A 17,656-nucleotide genomic window follows, 5' to 3' on the forward strand; every position below is an offset into this window, starting at 1 on the left:
CAAATACCAATGGCAATATGGGTGTACAAAGGAGGAGCCCTCTGAAAGAGATGACATTTTTTCTTTGACAATCACATTTATGAGGTATCAGGGTGGTACACTGAATTGGACTCTGCAATTCCTACACACGGAACTCTATTAACACTGATCATCTAATGCCCATTAATGAATTGAGCAAAGTAAGTTGGGGACCTCATTTAGACCTAATTCACCAAATTATCAAAAAATCTGACTCCAAAAAAGGAACGAAATTTAAAAAGAATTAAGTTTAGACTGTCCCACACTTGATCAGAAGCAAGACCACAGTTTATATACCACTACAAAAAACAAAAGTCTCTCCCACTTGAGACAATCACTTTGTACTTTATGATTGTAGTAAAATATACATAACATAAAATTTGCCACTTTAACCATTTTTAAGTATGCAGTTCAGTGGCATCATGTATATTGACATTCTCATCACCACCATTCATCTCTAGAACTTTTTCTAGTTTCCAAATGTAAACTCTGTACCCATTAAACACTAACTCCCATTAACCCTGGTAACCCCCAATTCTACTTTCTGTCTCTATGAATTTGACTACTTCTGCACTTTCATATAAACCTAAAGGCAGGTAACCTGAAAAAATTAGTCTCACCACACTCCTGAAGGTCATACACCCAAGAGATGGCAACTGCTGACTTGAAATTGCTTTCAGATGTACATGCAAGGTTTGACAGCTTTACTCTGCTTTTAAAGTCACCTCTTCATAGTGTCTTACTCCAGAGAAAGCATAGGAAGATCTCCACCTAGGCTGTATACATGGATGCCAAACCTAGGACCTGGCCCATGGATTTTGATCATTATTTCTCCTCAATTTAAGAATTTTCACATAGCCAATAACACTTTTTAAAAGGAAAAAGTAGAATACGAAATTATATCTGCAGAAAGATTACATCTGGAAAAACTTATGTATGTCTGTGGACTAAGAACTAGAAGTAGGCATAAAAAAACAAAAACAGGGCACCTGGGTGGCTCAGTCGGTTAAGCGTCTGCCTTCAGCTCAGGTCATGATCCTGGGGTCCTGGGGTTGAGTCCTGCGTCAGGCTCCCTCTCTGAGGGGAGTCTGCTTTTCCTTCTGCCCCTCCTCCCACCCGTTCTCTTAATCACTCTCTCTCTCTCTCAAATAAATAAATAAAATCTAAAAAACAAAAACAAAAAAACAGGTAAGGTCTAGGGGGTGAGATTCTTGACCATCTCCCTTTTTGTTTGTACCATAACAGAAATCTCATAGGAATACTGTAGAAAATCACCACAGAAGATAAATACAGTCCTTTAGTTGTGCTACATAATATATGTTTTGAGTCTAGGCTATAAACTGAAGATGCATTTTCTTCAGGCACCCATTTGCCACTGATTCTTCCTGCACCAGCTAAATTTAGGAAACACTACTACAAATAACAACTTCCAAGAACTCTGTGGTACTTGATGGGGTGGGGAGGGGTGGGAAGGTCGGAGTGGAGAGACAAGATTTAGCCTTTGGTTTGATTTTGCGAGAAAAAATGCAAATGAGAAACCTCCAACACCTGTTGGCTTCTTTCAGGTTAGTCAAAAAACGACATACATTTGACTTGTCAGATCAACAGATGAGGACCCAAATGCTTATTTTTGCTCAAGCTATTTCAATGAAAGGCTAAAGTGGGCATAGTCAGCACATTGAATTTCCTTGAGCCAACATGGGTGGGTTATGGGAAGGTGGTGAGGGAGATTCACGCCAGCTCCAACTCACCACTGAAAGCCTCTTCTGTGATTTCAGTTGTGTCTGAGGACCGCTGATATATTCAGTGTGACTCATGAAAATAGGGCCAGTTTCAGCAATCTCTCCAAACCAAGTAATTCTACAATATTACTTTATGAATGTTAATGATAAATGACCATACCAAAAAATTACCATGGTTGAAAACTGATGCTTGGAAATCAGGAGAAATCAGCAATAGATACTTCAGGAGCATTCTACAGCTACCATACATAAAAGATACAAAGGTAAATTTGCCTCAGCTGCTAAAACATATTCAGTGGATCCAACCTGTCTGCAAAGTAAAGATCTTCTTCAAAATCCTTCAGTACTGTCTACAACTTACCTCCTAAGCTCACCTCCCCCAGGTCACCATACTCCAGGTACCTAGGCTGCCTGAGAATCTCTCCAAATGTTCTGTACTTTCCTGTCCACTCCTCCCCAGAGTTCCTTCTTCTCCCCAGTGTTTGTTTGTTTCCCCTCTGGAATACCCTTCTCTTTCAGGACTCCTCCCAGGGGCACTTCCTTAGTGGAACCGCCCCTGATGTAACCCACCAGCCCTATGCACAGAGCCTTCCCTGACATCATCTCCTTCAGCCTCAGGCTGGCTCCGGCTCCGTTCTAAATGCCCTGACACCACACCATATGGCTGGCACACAGACTCCTGGAAGATGCCAGCAGAGTTGGCAAAAAGGCCCGTTTATTGGGACACAGTCACACCTGTTCATCTATGTATTGTCTACAGCTCCTTTCATGCTACAGGAGAGAAGTAGTGTATGTTACAGGAAACTTAGGGCCCACAAAGCTCAAAATATTTACTATCTGTCCCTTGATAAAAAAAGAAAAAGAAAAAAGTGTGCTGAGCCCAGTCTAGACAGTGACATTTCAGAGTCATTTTGATGGCTTCAGGTCTGTTTTGCATATCACACGTTTCTTCTACATTTAAATGATATCTGATAGAGCACACCACCTTCTTAGAATTGCAGTATTCTAAATCATAGGTTGTGCTCAGTTCTCTTCCTTACTCTGCAAAAGAAAGGGACAGAGGAATTTTCCTCGAATATAGGGCATTTTTAACAAAGAAATTAGATGGAATATGTGAAACACACTAAGTGCAGCTGGAAGGTGCTCAATAAATGGAAAAGGCAAGTTTGTTGTCAGTCATCTCTCCCTTGATGGCATCCTTGGGTTAGGAGTAATACAGCATCGCACAGACCAGGCAGCAGAACGCGGACAACAGACGGCTCACAAGAACCAGTGGAGACAGCCACACTCACACTTCAGTTTGTCTTCCAGACCTGGATGAGCACATCTGCCTGAGTCATCCTCACCTTTTCAGCAAGAAGGTGACTATTTCCCTTCTTAAATGCATCTCCCTACTCAGGCAGGAACACAGTATTGTTTCGAATGTCATTTGTCTCCTCTTTTGCAGATTATTAAGCAAATGAGTTCTCAGACTCTCTCACTTATGACAGAATGATAAATTCACTGAAAGGTGAGTTATCAACTTTGAAGATTGCCCCCTGTCTTCAGTCTTGGATGTAATGTGCAGCTTTGAAAAAGCTAAGAAGCTTTTTCTAAAGAGCATTCATAATCCCTCAGGCCTAATATCACCTCCTCTATGTGGGATCAGACCTAGAAATGGTTTGAAGAATGAAACAAACACTGACCCAGAGCAGGGTCCTGCCCTGGAGAACTGGCCAGTTGTACATGAGTAGGGCTAATGCTTATGACATGCAAAGGCTACATATGGTAAGGTCAGCACGTGAGCCACAGAAGGGCCATGTTGCTCAGAGCAGTGAGAATGAGCCATGGGCTGGGATGGTAGAGAAGAGTGGAGCAGAGAACAGTAACTCTCCCATTTCTCCTGAACATAAGCACCTATAATGCAGGTAAACGTGGATTATTAGAGATGGCATTAAATTTCTATGTTTCATGGTACATTCATGTAAAGAAGGGGTGTCCTACTTCCCAAAAATAATGGGGGGGTACATTTCCTTGCATATTAAGGATTGGCTGGTCAACATTCCATGGCCTGCCTTTGAAAGGGCAGCACGTCACCAAATCTTCCCTCCCCCACTGCTGCCATTGAAAGCAATTTGATGGTCTATTTTTATTTTGACAGCTGCATCCTCTTGCACTGGGCATAGAAGGAAGTCCCAGGCCACCTTTGTTAGAGCCCATGTAGGACTCACAAGGAGTGAGTGAGCACTGGCTACCAAGGAGGCCAGAGGTCCCTCCCTCACTGGGGTCAGCAGGACCTCAAGATGACTGGTTGAGACTATTCAACCACATTGCCACCACGCATGCAGGAGCAACAGCAAGAGAGGTTTCCATGAGAAAAGGTGGCTAGCCTCAGTTTAAAGGAACATTAAAAAAAAAAATACTTGGAAATGTTATTCTGACTTTGTTAGCTACAAGATCATTTTTGTTCTTTAGGGCATAGTATTGGAGCATTCTATAATGCAGTTTAAATTAATCATTTACAGTAGATTTGGAATTGCCTTCTGCTTGGGTGCTATGGGGCTGGTCTCCTTGACAAGGTATTTCATTAAATAGGGAAAGTCATTTTGGACCAGTTCCACCATTGCTAAGCCCCAACTGGCTTTAAAAACCAGTACACTCTGAAATGATCTCTATACTACTGTGCCTAGGAATAGTTTCCATGACCAGAAGGCCCAATTCAAGATCTGGGCTCAGCTCTGTTTGCCTGAGATACCTTCTCCATGGTCACAGAATATCAGAAAAACCCTCTCTTTGCAACCATTTAAAGGATAAAAGGACAACCCAAAGGCAGCTTTCCCACATGTTCTTTCCCTTCTTTGGCAGCTGGCTGTGCTTCTCACCAAGGGAATCTTACGGATTGTCTCCCTTTCATTGGGGAAAAATCTGAGAAGCAAACAAGCATGTCTGTTCGGCCCTCCAGAGAAGGAAGCTCTAATTCAGATTTTAGGTGCATCTACTTCTTTTCCCTCACCAGTGCCGTACACAGGTATGGCTTGACTAGCTCAAACTTTCACCATGTATTTCATTTGTCTTCCCATTAGAAAAGAGGGTAAGAGCTAGTTGAAGATGCCGCTGCTCAGTACTGAATGTTGAAACTCAACATCTGTACTAACTGTGGTGATAACTGAAAGGAGAAATAATTTCTCAATTCAAACCCAGGGTCTGACAGCATCCTCTGCCCCAGCACACACACAGAGGTCTGCAAAACATCTCAGGAGTCAGACCACAGAGAGGGGGCCCTTCAAAGAGCAGGATGGGCCTGACCTGAGCACTGAGCCAGCACTGAAATGATGACACTAGCGAGGTGCCGCTGCTTTACTCTCGGCCTTTTAAAGTCAGTTTGGATCACTTCCCTTGCAGCTGCGGCGGGCACAAGGTCCACCTGCAGTGCCTACCAGCGTTGAATTATTAGGGGCACCTGAAAATGGCAAATTTGCTTAGACCAGTCTTCAGTAAACCAAGCTACATTTAAATCATTCTTTTTCTTATGGCTAAAAACAACAGCACCTATAGAACCATTATACCCTGCTTTGGGTCTTAACCAACCAACCAACCAACCACTTTTAACTTCTCATTCCAACTCTGACTGCAGACCCAAAGGCCCTTCAGCTTTGGGTCTTAACCAACCAACCAACCAACCAACCAACCACTTTTAACTTCTCATTCCAACTCTGACTGCAGACCCAAAGGCCCTTCACCCAAGGAGTCTGAAACCTGTTCAGTCTCCTTGGGCTAGATGTCCTCTGCCACGACCACCACGATACCTGAGCATCATCATCACCATCTCGATGGTCTGCCAGCCACACGCTGTGCTGTCCTAACCTGGAACCAGAAACATATTTCCCCCAGGATGCTCACTTTGATTGTTTCTTCCAAACTAAGCTGCTCTTCCCTTTTAAACTCCTTAGCAAAACTGGGTCCCTATTAAAGCTTTCCAGATTTTGCTCCTATGTCACTTACTCTCCCCCTTCTAGTGCTCATAGCACCCAGCACAGTCATGACTAAGAGCTTCTTGTTAAGGGCCGATGGCCAAAGAACTGCAGAAGTGCATTATATCTGCACCAGAGCTTCTTCTCTCCAACCGCTCTGTGCCCTGGGGTGCCCCTAAAGGTATTTCTGTGCCTGTCTCTTCTAAATACCGGGGCCATCTTACTTCTCTTTGTATTTTATCCCCAATCCTTGCTACAAGGTCAGTAAACATCTGCTGAATCTGAAGGAATAACTCCTAATTTAGCCAAAAGGAGAACTGAATATGGCCCCACCCTTACCCCCACCATGCTGACCACCTTCTCCACTCTATAATCAGCCGACTTCCACACATCTTCTATGGCTCCAGGGCTTATTTCCCCCTTCCTGACCAGCCCGGAAGGGCTGCTCCTAGTCAAGACATATCTCCCCACTGAACCAAACCATACTAGTCCTGCAAGGCTGCCTAAACACCCCTCTTTACAAATTCTCCCCCAAATTTCCCAGTCCATGAGGGTGAAAATCTTGTATAGGCAGAGCTTCTACCCTGTGCTTCAGCATTTATGGGCAATTTACATAGTTGTATCAATGCATACTATCACTCCAGCTGAAGCACAGATGGGAGACCATGTGCTACATGCTTTTCCTGAGATATTGGTTTGGAGATACCGGGAGATCTTGCCACTGGTATATTTCCCATTGAGGAAAAGGAGGGATGCAAACAAGGCAAGCCCACTTCAGAAACACAGCACTCAGCACACAATGTGCTCAGTACTTGATCACACAGGGGAGTCAGGGCAAGATGGACAAGACAGGGCACTCAGCAGGAAATGTTAAAAAAAAAAAAAAAAACCCTGGGACTTGACTTAGAGAAAAGTTTAGCAGGAGTGTTTTGTAAAAGTCTTCAGTTACATGGCGAGGCTGGTCAGTAAGCTTGAGTACTAAAGAGAAGGTCCACACCTGAAAAGCAGGGTGTTCTAGAAAGCCAGAGAAAAGAAAGGTTAACATAGGTCTCTTTCATTTAGAAACAAAAAGCACTGTTTCCTCCCTAGAACCAATGAAGTACTAGAATATTTCAAGTCCCTTTTAGTCCATTCATGCTGGAATTCTGGTTTTAGAACTCCATTTGCAAATGAGCTTGTCACAGAAGGGTCAGCAGCCAGATGGAGCTGTCTAATGCACTTGACTGCCCACACACACGGAACTCAGATACAGCTTGATTCAAGAAAGAACAATTACTAGACAGTTTTCGATACCTACCATAATCATTTCTATTTGAGTCATTTCTATTTAAGTCTGGGGTTGGCTTCAAACAAATTTACCTCAACACATGAAAGCTGCTGTAAGTCTTTGGTATGGTAGGTACCATTGACATTTGGGTGGCATCAAAGAGACTTTCTTAGAGAGGTGAAACAACTGGGGTTCACTGGAAACAACTGTCAATCTGAAAACAATGGTCAAACAATGATTTGTTTTCAAAGGCCCTGGACCTCAAGAGTGTGATGTTTTTTACAATGTCAATATAATAACTAAAATCATCCACAATGGATACAATGGCCAATCCAAGTAGGAAATCTTGCCCAATGCTTCAAGCTGCAGCACTAGGGAATCTGTGAATCTTAAGAAAGGACATAAACTCATTTAAGTGAAACAATCAAGTAGAGGATAACTGATACTGAAAATAAAATCTATACAGTTGAAAGGTTTGTCTTGGGCTATCTTCTCCCTTTTAAGATTAAGATGATTGAAATGAGTGGTTTATACCCCTGATCATGGATGACAAGGATGCAGCATGTGTAATGTCAAACATGCACATATGAATACACAGGGAACACTGTTACCACAGAACCCATTCTGGCCAAACCTGAACATCCAAATGGAATCTACTAGTCACTACTACAGACACCAAGAGTATGGTCACCCACCTGCCTACCTTCCTTCCCTACCCCTCTTCATTCAAAGAGAAATTATGAAGATACTCCCATTGTGAAAAATAAATAAAAATAAAGACAAAAGTGAAACTCGTCCTTCCTACCCTCTTCTCCCATCCTATTCCACTTCACCATTCTGAGGAATCTAGTATGGTCCTTCTAGACCCTTACCTGTGCACTTACAAGCATATATATGTACCCACAGAAATATATAACTAATATTTAGTTTTACATAAATGGGATCATATTGTGGATATTATTCTACAACTTGCTTCTTTTGCTTAAGAATTAACGTTTCCCCATGCATACATATAAACCTGCCTCTTCTTTTTGAATTGCTGCAGAGTATTTCTTAATATGGATGTATCCTAATTGAGCACTACCCTTCTGCTGAATGTGTGGGCTGGCTCCAATTTTTTGCCATTACAAACAGAGTTGTAGTGAACATCGTTGCCCATACCTCTGTGGGTACAAGATGAAATGTGTGACTTTCATCAATTATCTATCCTCCTAGGGGAAATATGTTATGGGAAATGTGGCCTATAGCTCCTGTGACTTGAAGGTCATGAGCAGGGTGGGCCCTTGGGTCCCGAGAGCTGAGGACTGACACGGGTACCAGAGCTAGGGGGTGACACCATGCAAGTCTGCCTGTGTGGCTGCCAAAGGAGGACCACAGGCAATAAGGATCTTCCTCCTGAGCCAGAACACAAGCCCCTGTACCTTGAATGTTCACGATCTGGCTATAAGCTCCTTGAAATCTGAAACAATGCCTCAACCATTTCTGCCTGCACTTCAAGCATGCTGCCTTGGCTGTAGCAAACCTTTCAACTGATCATTCACTGCGTTTTAGATGTACTTTCCTCCTTGTAGGACCAAGCTTCTAATGCAAACCAAAGGTAGCTGAAGGATCCTTAAGAAATCAATCAGAAAGTCACAGAAGTGTCACAGGGGATTCTGGGTTATAAATCAGCAAGAGGTAATTCTGAACTAGAGTCCACAAGAGCTCCATAAGACAGTACATCTATATTTGCTAACACTTACTGACAAGTGAGGAACAGAACAAACAACCCACATAAATGAGGCTGCATTGCATTAACCAGATCCTCTGGCTTCACTTACTACTCATGGCTAAATCATTCTTGGTGCAGCTCTTCTTTCACACCCCTCAATGAGCCACAAATGACCAAAGACATGATTTCTCACTTTGGAATGGAGCTGAAAATGCATGTGGCTCTCAGTTCATCAGTAAGCATCTGCAGGGCGGCCCCTGTGTGCAGACCCAGGCTGAGTGCTGGGGAAGACCAAAGAAATCCCAAAGTGGCACCTGCCTGAAGTGGGCCTGAGGCCAGCTGAGGAGCTTGGACACAGGCAGTGAACAGCTAGTTCATCAAACAGTGGTTAAATAGCCATTCAGTAGACTATAGAAGCTGTCGGAGTGCATACAATTCACAACCCAGTTAAGAGTACAAACTACAAATATTATAGAGAAAAGGGAAGAAGTCCTGAGGTTGGAGGGCACTGGGAGTGTCCTTCTCAGAAGGAGAGCGAGGGCCGAGCTGTGAGGAAGGGTAGGGCTTGGGCAGGCAAGAGGGTGGAAGAGAAAAGAACACATGAAGCATAGTTTGTTAAACTTTAAATGCCATTTAACACCTTGGTTCTAGTTTGCTTTACACTTGGGAAACCAGCTAAACTTTTGAGGTAGTAAAATGGGGTGGGTCACCAGACAGACATAATAGCAGATGATCAAGGTCTGCCAAGGAGCCTCTCAGTCTCCCATCACCGCTGCCCAAGTAGACTGAACATCCCACCTTGGTGAGAGTTTTCTAATAAGTGAGTAATGAAGACAGCAGTACAGATATGTAGATAACAGTAAGTATTACAACCAGAAGACATGCCCAACTATAAACAAAACTAACAAAATTGAATTGGGAGCCTGGGCACCTCAAAAAAATGTCTTTAGTGTTAAAGGAAATATAAAACAGAACCACCAGGAATAAGTGCCTTCTATGACTTTTCTTTGAAAAAAAAAACAAAAAAAACTTCGGTGGTTCAAAGTATAAAAGTCACAACTTAAAATGGAAAGAATACATATCCAAGCTGAACTCAAGCTCAAAAACCTACCTGATATACATACAATACCCTGGTTTGAATATATGCATATAAACTACTGTTTTTCTATTTAATCCTAAAATACACATCATTTAAAAATTAAAACTATCTGGAGAATTAGTCCAGTGAAGGAATAAGAATACTTTTTAAAGCATTTTTGTTGATAGCAAAAAATAGTTTTGTTTCCTGCAGGTGCTCTGGTTAAATACACAGAATGAAAAATGAAACAAACTCTGAAAATTTTACATTAGAAAGATAGAGTTCTGTTTCTTTTTTCAGGGGAAGGGAGAAATCTTTCATTGCTCAACATTACTTCCTCAGCACCTATAAACAATATGGGGTTCCTGATATGAAAAGGCCTGTCTTTGTGACACGAGTTTTCACCATCCTACATATCTGGAGCCATCAGCAGGCACTGAAAACACAAGTCACAAATAAGGAAACACCCCAGCAAAAGCAAGCAACCCCCCAACCAAGTCCTAAACATAGAAACAGACAAGGCTTTTTTCCCCTTAAATATTTTAATTATGGGTCTGGACTTAATTCCTATTTGAAATTAATAAATGTGGCAATTAATTTTTTTCCCCCTGGCCCTGCCACTTGTCGGAGGTGATGTGAGCACGTCACCAGGTCTGATTCTGCTATGAAGGAACCAGGACAATGCCATCTGCCTTGATGGGCTCTGAGTTTTTGGAGGATTGAAAGTGATTGGTGTGGCTGTCACGGGGTCAGAGCTCTACCAGAAGTCAGGTCTTGGCACTACCAGCTTCCTCCTGGCTGGACTGCCACTGACCAGATTTTTCAAATTCCCTTCCAAAAACTTCACTTCCAAAAGTCCCAACGAAGTCACTTCCAAAAACCCCATCAAATGCCTCCAGATTCATGTGGCAGAGGGACCTTGTTCTCTGAGCTTCCACAGCCTCTGTTCCTACTTGTCTCCTAGCACTGGGGGCCTATCCTGGAGCCAGAACTCTTCCTTCACTGGACTTAATTATTAGTAGTATTTATTAAATATCCATAATATATATCTTGTTTATACTCTAAGGCCTTCATCAGGGCAAATACTGGGATTGCTTCACTTCTGTTATCTCCACCATCTGTCCCAGGGCCTGGCACGTAGCAGGAGCTCAACCAATCAATCAATCAATCACTCCCTGTTTTCAAAGGGATAAACTGTCTGGACAAGAGTCTCAACAGTGTGAGGATGGCATTCACAGCAAATAAAACAAAACAAAAATTTTGCTAATTAATAGTGATGAAGAATAAAATTCTGTGCAGGAGATACTATGGGAAAACAGGAACTTTCATACATTGCCAATAAGGACACAAATAGTATAACCCTTTCCAAAGCCGATATTGCAGTACCTACTGGCAGACTCACAAGCATCAGTCATGCAAGGAGAGGATCAAGACAGTAAGGCACTCTGGGGAAATCTCTGGCCTGGGAAAGAAGACCCAGGTTCCTCCCAAGCTACCCGGACCAACTATGGAATTGTGGGCAAGTCCCTTTATGTCTCGGAACTTCAGCTTCTTTGTCTACACAGTGATAGAATCAAGGTAAGTGATCCCTGGGACTCTGTTCGGCTGGGGATGTCTATATCAAACACAGAGCAGTAGGAAAGGCCATCAGAGCTCTTCAGAATCTTAGATATTAGTTTAGGGCTCACTCAAGTGAATATAAAGGCCCCTAAGTTTCTACTGTTTCTAAGAATCTTCACTTTGGAAGATCTACTCCTCAGATACTCTTCTGGAGAAACAGGAATTGGGGCTTTGGACCTCCTTCTCTTGGCTTACCACCTTGCCCCATGGTTCAAAGGATAAACAAATCTTGACTCATCCACCAAGGAAGCACCAAATATCACCTGGCTTCACTAAATGACCAGAGGCAAGGTGAGTCCCCACCACTGCAAAGGCCTGAGAACAGTACCTTTAATTCTTGCATTTCTTTCTGCCTATAGGGTTGCTAGAAAGGGTACAAAACCCTGCTAACACTATGTTGGGAGACCTGTCTAAAAAGTACCCAAATAGTAGAAATCACATCTAATCTAACTGAAGTCAACCAAGTCACGAGTTCCTTCAAAGTCCCTCCCAAAGTAAAATCAATAAATGCATAATAACTAAAGATGTATATAGCATATCCATGAGGCTTTTCATGGCAAGTGCACTTTATAGTATTGTCATTGGTCAGGTGTTACAACAGGTTACAAGTCATTATGACCACAGAGGATGCAACAGGTACAAAAACTGTGCAATCTTCCATTCTATAAATACTAGGTTCTCACAATAATCTATACTAAGGCAGCCTCATTTGGTAATAAGATCAGGTTTGGCACCCTTTCCTTGACCACAGTTGCCTTAGCTTACTAGTTATGTAAGCATCCCTCTGAACAAGTGCTCACCCCGGAGGCTCACCCTGGACTTTGAGGGATAGCAGACCCCTTTCCTGAGTCCTTCTTAATCTGAATGTCCATGACTGTATTCAGCAGAATATAGTCCCATGGGATGTTAATAGGTAGTGTGTTATGTAAGCAGGCACACACGCAAACTGGTTCCCTATTTAGAAAGATTGATAAATGTATGTCTTCAATGCAGAACTTGAAAGTTTTATTCTGTCAATAAATCTGTGAATCTTCTGGAGGAGCCTATGGTGTGCTAAATTCTCTGACCTTCTTTATTTTTTTGAAAAGCATCATATCCCAGGCATACTGTTCAACAGTCTATCCTTTTAGAATCTTCACGAAGCCCTTGACCTATGACCTCTGTTCTAGAAACCACATTGCACAATATGACCCCTCTCTCATTTAGCCTCCATCACAATAAGAGCATACCTAATGATTATAAAAGTGTTGGATACTTGATGTTAAGCACCCAGTGCTTTTATTTTTTATTTATTTTTTTTTTTAAAGATTTTTTATTTATTTATTTGAGAGAGAGAGAATGAGAGAAAGAGAACACATGAGAGCGGATAGGGTCAGAGGACAAAGCAGACTCCCTGCCGAGCAGGGAGCCCGATGCGGGACTCGATCCAGGGACTCCAGGATCATGACCTGAGCCGAAGGCAGTCGCTTAACCAACTGAGCCACCCAGGCGCCCCAAGCACCCAGTGCTTTTAAACCCATTCAGATATTTGTTGGAAATGAACCAAAGAAGTACCTACAGTGTAGTGACCAATATATAGCTACATGGCAGCAGGGCTTGGAGAACTCCTGCATGGAATCAGTAGCACTGAAACTCTTCAATTTTAAACAATAACAACCTTGCCGCTCCCAGCCCAGCCCCAGACTAGTGCTGCCCAGAGTAAGTTAGGGCTTATTCAATAAACATGCGTGGAGCTTTGAAGATCTCAGAACATGAAGGAGGTCCCAGCATCCCTTATCCTTCCACCTTTTATTAGGGCCCCTTATCAGGTTGGGGTTCAGCTAATGCAGTTGCTTGGCTCTGCACACAGTCTGCCCTCTCACCTTCATCCCTGCTCTACTTCCCCCTAATGATCAAGGCCAGCATAACACAGAGCTGCTGAAGAATAAAATCCATCCTTCAATTCCCTCCAACTCCAAACATTTTCCCTGACTCATCTCAGGCTGTGTGAGATCGTGACTTCTGGAACTGAATTTAAAATTTAAGACAGAGGGCGCCTGGATGGCTCAGTCCATTAAGCATCCGCCTTCAACTCGGGTCATGGTCCCAGAGTCCTGGGATCGAGCCCCACAAAGTCCTGGGATTGAGCCCCAAGTCAGGCTCCTTGCTCAGCAGGGAGCCTGCTTCTCCCTCTCCCTTCACTGCTCCCCCTGCTGTGCTCTCTCTCTATCTCAAGTAAATAAATAAAGTCCTAAAAAAAGAATTTAAGACAGAAGAGTGCCTTTATGCATAGGCAGAGGGCTAAACAAAGTTCTGAAACTTCTGGGACCCTGGCAAACCTCTTCTATCCCAGTAACTTAATGTGAGCATATGAGTTCAAATAACTTTTGGTGCCTGAGTTTTCCCCACTTGTGCAATCAGAGAGGTACTGTTTTAATTTTTTTATAAGAATGTATCCATGAATTATTTGTGAACTCAAAAATGAACAAAATAAGAGGGGCAACATTAACCTAAATTAGGCTATGAAATGATGGTCTAACTCTTAATGAATATGAAATCAAAGAAAAGTACTTATTATCAAGCTGAGGTAATAATAGCATTCAAAGACTACAACAGGATGCCGCTAAGTAAAAGCTGTCTCTGAAGAAAAGGCACAGAATTTCTCCTTTTTTTTTTTTTCAAGGCAGCATTTGTCCTTATAGACTGAAATATGAGGGGATAAAAAGGAATACTGATGAGGGAAATGCAGTTTTCCTCCAGCTCTAAGGTTTTTACACAAACAGTGTCTCTTTTTACAGGGTTACAGTCCCACCTACTTTACCTTCTAGCCCTTTGTTTCCCACATGTAACCTGGAGGAGGCTGGACAAATAAAGACTAGAGCTCTTTTAATTTCTAACACATGAAGGTCTTGCAGCTAAACAGAAGTTACAATGTGAACAGATTTAAGGGCCATGTTCATACATGGCAATGTGTTCCATTAAATGAAACATAAAGTAGTAAGGCAGGCCTGGAGGGTGAGGGTGGGAAGGACATCTATGTGATTTATTAAAATAAAGGAAGCCTCAAGCCTCATCTTGTGATTTAAAGAGGAAGTCAATCATGACCAGTTTGCATTTAACTTATTATCTTGGCCATAGCTTGGCTATATTTTAAATATAAACTATTGTTGATGGATGAAGAAACGGAGTAGCCATTTTCAAAGGAACTGTTAATCTCCAAAAAAATGATGTGCTGTTGTTATCGTTTCCAACAAAATCATGTTGTAACACAAATTATAACACCTTAAAAAAAAAAAAAAAACAGCCGAAACAACAGAAGGAAGTATGAGTTCACCAATCTGGAGAAGTGAACTGAGGTTTCTTCACCACCCATGGTTCTCTGGTACTATAACATTTAATGGAATCACTTATTATTCCATGTCCTCATTTCTTTTACACTATCTGAAAGCCGGCAGCTGTAATGGCTAAGGAAAATAGATAAATTTAAAATAAAAAGTATACTACCTGCTCTTGCATAATATGAATTTAAATGAAAACAGCTTGAACTAGGATTATTTCTTCCAGAACAAGTCACCCCTCCCCTTCCAATACCCCACCCTAAAACAGAAGAACACATAGGCATCACAACCAAACATGTATTTTTTTTTCTTAAAAAAGGTCACTTGGGCTCTGTCGAGGCTAATAAACAGAAATAGATTTTACTCCTGGCCAACAGCTCAAACCATCCATTAGCATAAAATTTAAGATGCGAAGATGTTTTTGGAATTAGTGTACAGGCAGACACACCCTGTTTACTCGAAAACCTAAACCTTAACAATAGCTTCTACACAGATAAGTCTCTGTATCAGAAGCCCTGGAAATCTCCAGTGACAATTTATCTTCCATGGTCTTTTGTCTTTAAATGTAAATGGTAGATAACTGAGCTTAAATGGAAAAAAAAAAAAAAAATTAAGAAATGAGCATCCTGAATTCTTTTGGATTCTAAAACCAGGGATAATATTGAAGGGAATGCAAATGAGTTTTAAATGTCCTTAAAATCTAGAAGTAAATGTAGCAACAGCTTATTCTTTGGCATTGAGTCAAGAAAGCCAAGGAAGCTGAGCTAGCAATGTAGCGGGGAAAATAATCAGAGAAAGAATACACTCTTCCGCCATGCCACAGACTGGGCATACACACAAATATGGCCTCGAAACAAAATTAATATGGCTACAGGTGCACAACATTAATAGGGGCACACTGGGGTCAGAGAGAATGTGGCTGCCCTCATTAATGTCCTATGCACTCATACATACAAATATATACATATGTACATATATACAAATAAAGACCCATGCACTTAGCTTTCCCTTACCTCCAACAGAGGCCTGGCACTATCGTGGACAGACAGAATGTGTGTCACCTTGTTCTTGCTCAATTGCTCTGCATCTCTGGCATCTGTCATAGAAGAAAGAAGATGACGATTTTATTCTTCTCTGCAAGTGAATTATTTGTAAAGTTTAGCCAGGAAAAAATACAAAATGCCTTGCATATTTCTTTCTTGAAACTTCCATAATTCACCATACCCAGAATAAATCTAGACCTAGGGAATTTAGGACTATTGCTTTAATGTATTTTGTAGATGACTAAATTTATTTCTGATTGTCAGATTTTTTTGATACAAAGTGGTCACCTAAAATTTGAAATGTATTTATATTAATAAACATTGTAATCACGATTGTTGCTGTTTAAAGAAAGTGAACCTATGAGGTCATTTTGTAGTTGCTGTTTGTTATTAATGATTAATAATCTAAGTTAAAATCACATACAAAAGACCCACTTACTATGTACCCTGATGTCAAAGGCAGGGATGGTTTAAACGCAGATTAGACTGTGGTTTATAACATCTACAATTCACTTCAGGGCAAAAGTAAAAATGGAACATTTTCTGGAAATCCCAAACAGAGTAAGTTATCAGTTAACTAATTATCTGCATATGAAACTAAGGAGACACCAAAATTTACATTCCCTTCTAATGCTCCTACCTAATGCTGCATAAGAAAGACTGAATAAATATCCTCAAGTTGAAACCCTTCTGCTAATCTACAAAACAGGGGTCCAGCAAGAAAAGACTCCCCACGTGCCCATGTCCTGAGCTGGGACAAGCTTTTTAAATGATACAGGGTAAAATGGACTGACTCAAATATTTACTTATCATGTTTCTAGAGAATATTAATGACATGGGAAAATGCTTAGGATATAATGTTAAGCAGGGTGTAAATACAATGTGAACTCAATTTATAAAAACATAATAAAGACAAACACACATACAGAGGGAAAACTACTATAGGGAATTAGCTCTAACAGTGACAATCTTGAAAAGATGGAATTACAAGTGTTTCAAAACTTTTTAAATAGTTTTTCTGGTATAGTCAACACAAGAGGTTCTGAAAGTTTAACATGCCTATGAACTAAGTTGGGGCTTCAACTTAGTTCAAGGTCTATGACAAGGCTGAGGAATCTGCAGGTTCTTTTTTTTTAAGATTTGTTTGTTTGTTTATTGGGGGGGTGCAGAGGAAGAGAAGCAGACTCTATGCTTAGCACAGAGCCTAATGATGCTGGGCTAGATCTCATGACCCTAAGAGGAATCGGCAATTTTAAGAAGCCCTGATGATCATGCAGAGACTGAAAAACTTTCCTAAAAGGTCTGCAATAAACATGTACCACTTTAAAGTCAAAAAAAAAAAAGTCTTTAAAAGTAATATTAAAATGTTGGTTTTAAGACCTTCTTCGTTGCTCCAACCATCTCAAGCTTCAAATTCAGATGTGCGTAACAGCCATCTACGTCACACATATAGGACTAAATTCCAAACACTCCCCTCTGCCCCACAACTATCACAAGTTTTGGCATCAGTAAGTTTGAATTGAACAGGAACTAGAATCATTTAGGATCCCACTGGCAGCCAGCTTCCACATTCTCACCAAAAGGCAATTTTCCCAATCGCCACCAGCATGTATATTTTAGCCCGAGTGGAGAAGCAACAACAAGCTGGGCGCACAGAAGAGCACGGACGAGGCGGGGCAGCAAACGGTGGAAGGAGGAGGAGCAGCTGGTGGAGTGCTCCAAAGCAGCCCCCTGACACTCTAGGGCAGAATCTTCTGAATTCTGGTCCTGCCCAAGATTTGAATTTTAAAGATTTGTTTAATAGGGACGCCTTGGGGGGGCGGAGCAAGATGGCGGAGGAGTAGGAGACCTGGATTTCGTCTCCTCTCAGGAATTCAGCTGGATAGGGATCAAACCATTCTGAACACCTA

General features: G+C 41.7%; 1 protein-coding gene across 3 annotated transcripts in view; it reads right to left on the bottom strand.

Annotated features, from left to right (window-relative positions):
* DUSP22 (dual specificity phosphatase 22) overlaps nt 1–15,872 on the bottom strand; it is a 71,534-nt gene extending 55,662 nt beyond the window's left edge. For 2 of the 3 annotated variants that reach the window (XM_081827791.1, XM_081827790.1), the window contains exon 1: nt 15,717–15,872. In XM_081827791.1, the coding sequence (XP_081683917.1) occupies nt 15,717–15,806 (90 nt within the window). In that variant the 5' untranslated portion in view covers nt 15,807–15,872. The remainder of the gene's footprint in view (nt 1–15,716) is intronic. The other variant, XM_081827794.1, reaches the window with a different exon arrangement.
* Between the last annotated feature and the right edge of the window lie 1,784 nt (nt 15,873–17,656).

The sequence above is a fragment of the Leptonychotes weddellii genome, chromosome 8 (assembly GCF_054177405.1).
Source record: "Leptonychotes weddellii isolate Sample4059 chromosome 8, ASM5417740v2, whole genome shotgun sequence".
NCBI lineage: Eukaryota > Metazoa > Chordata > Mammalia > Carnivora > Phocidae > Leptonychotes > Leptonychotes weddellii.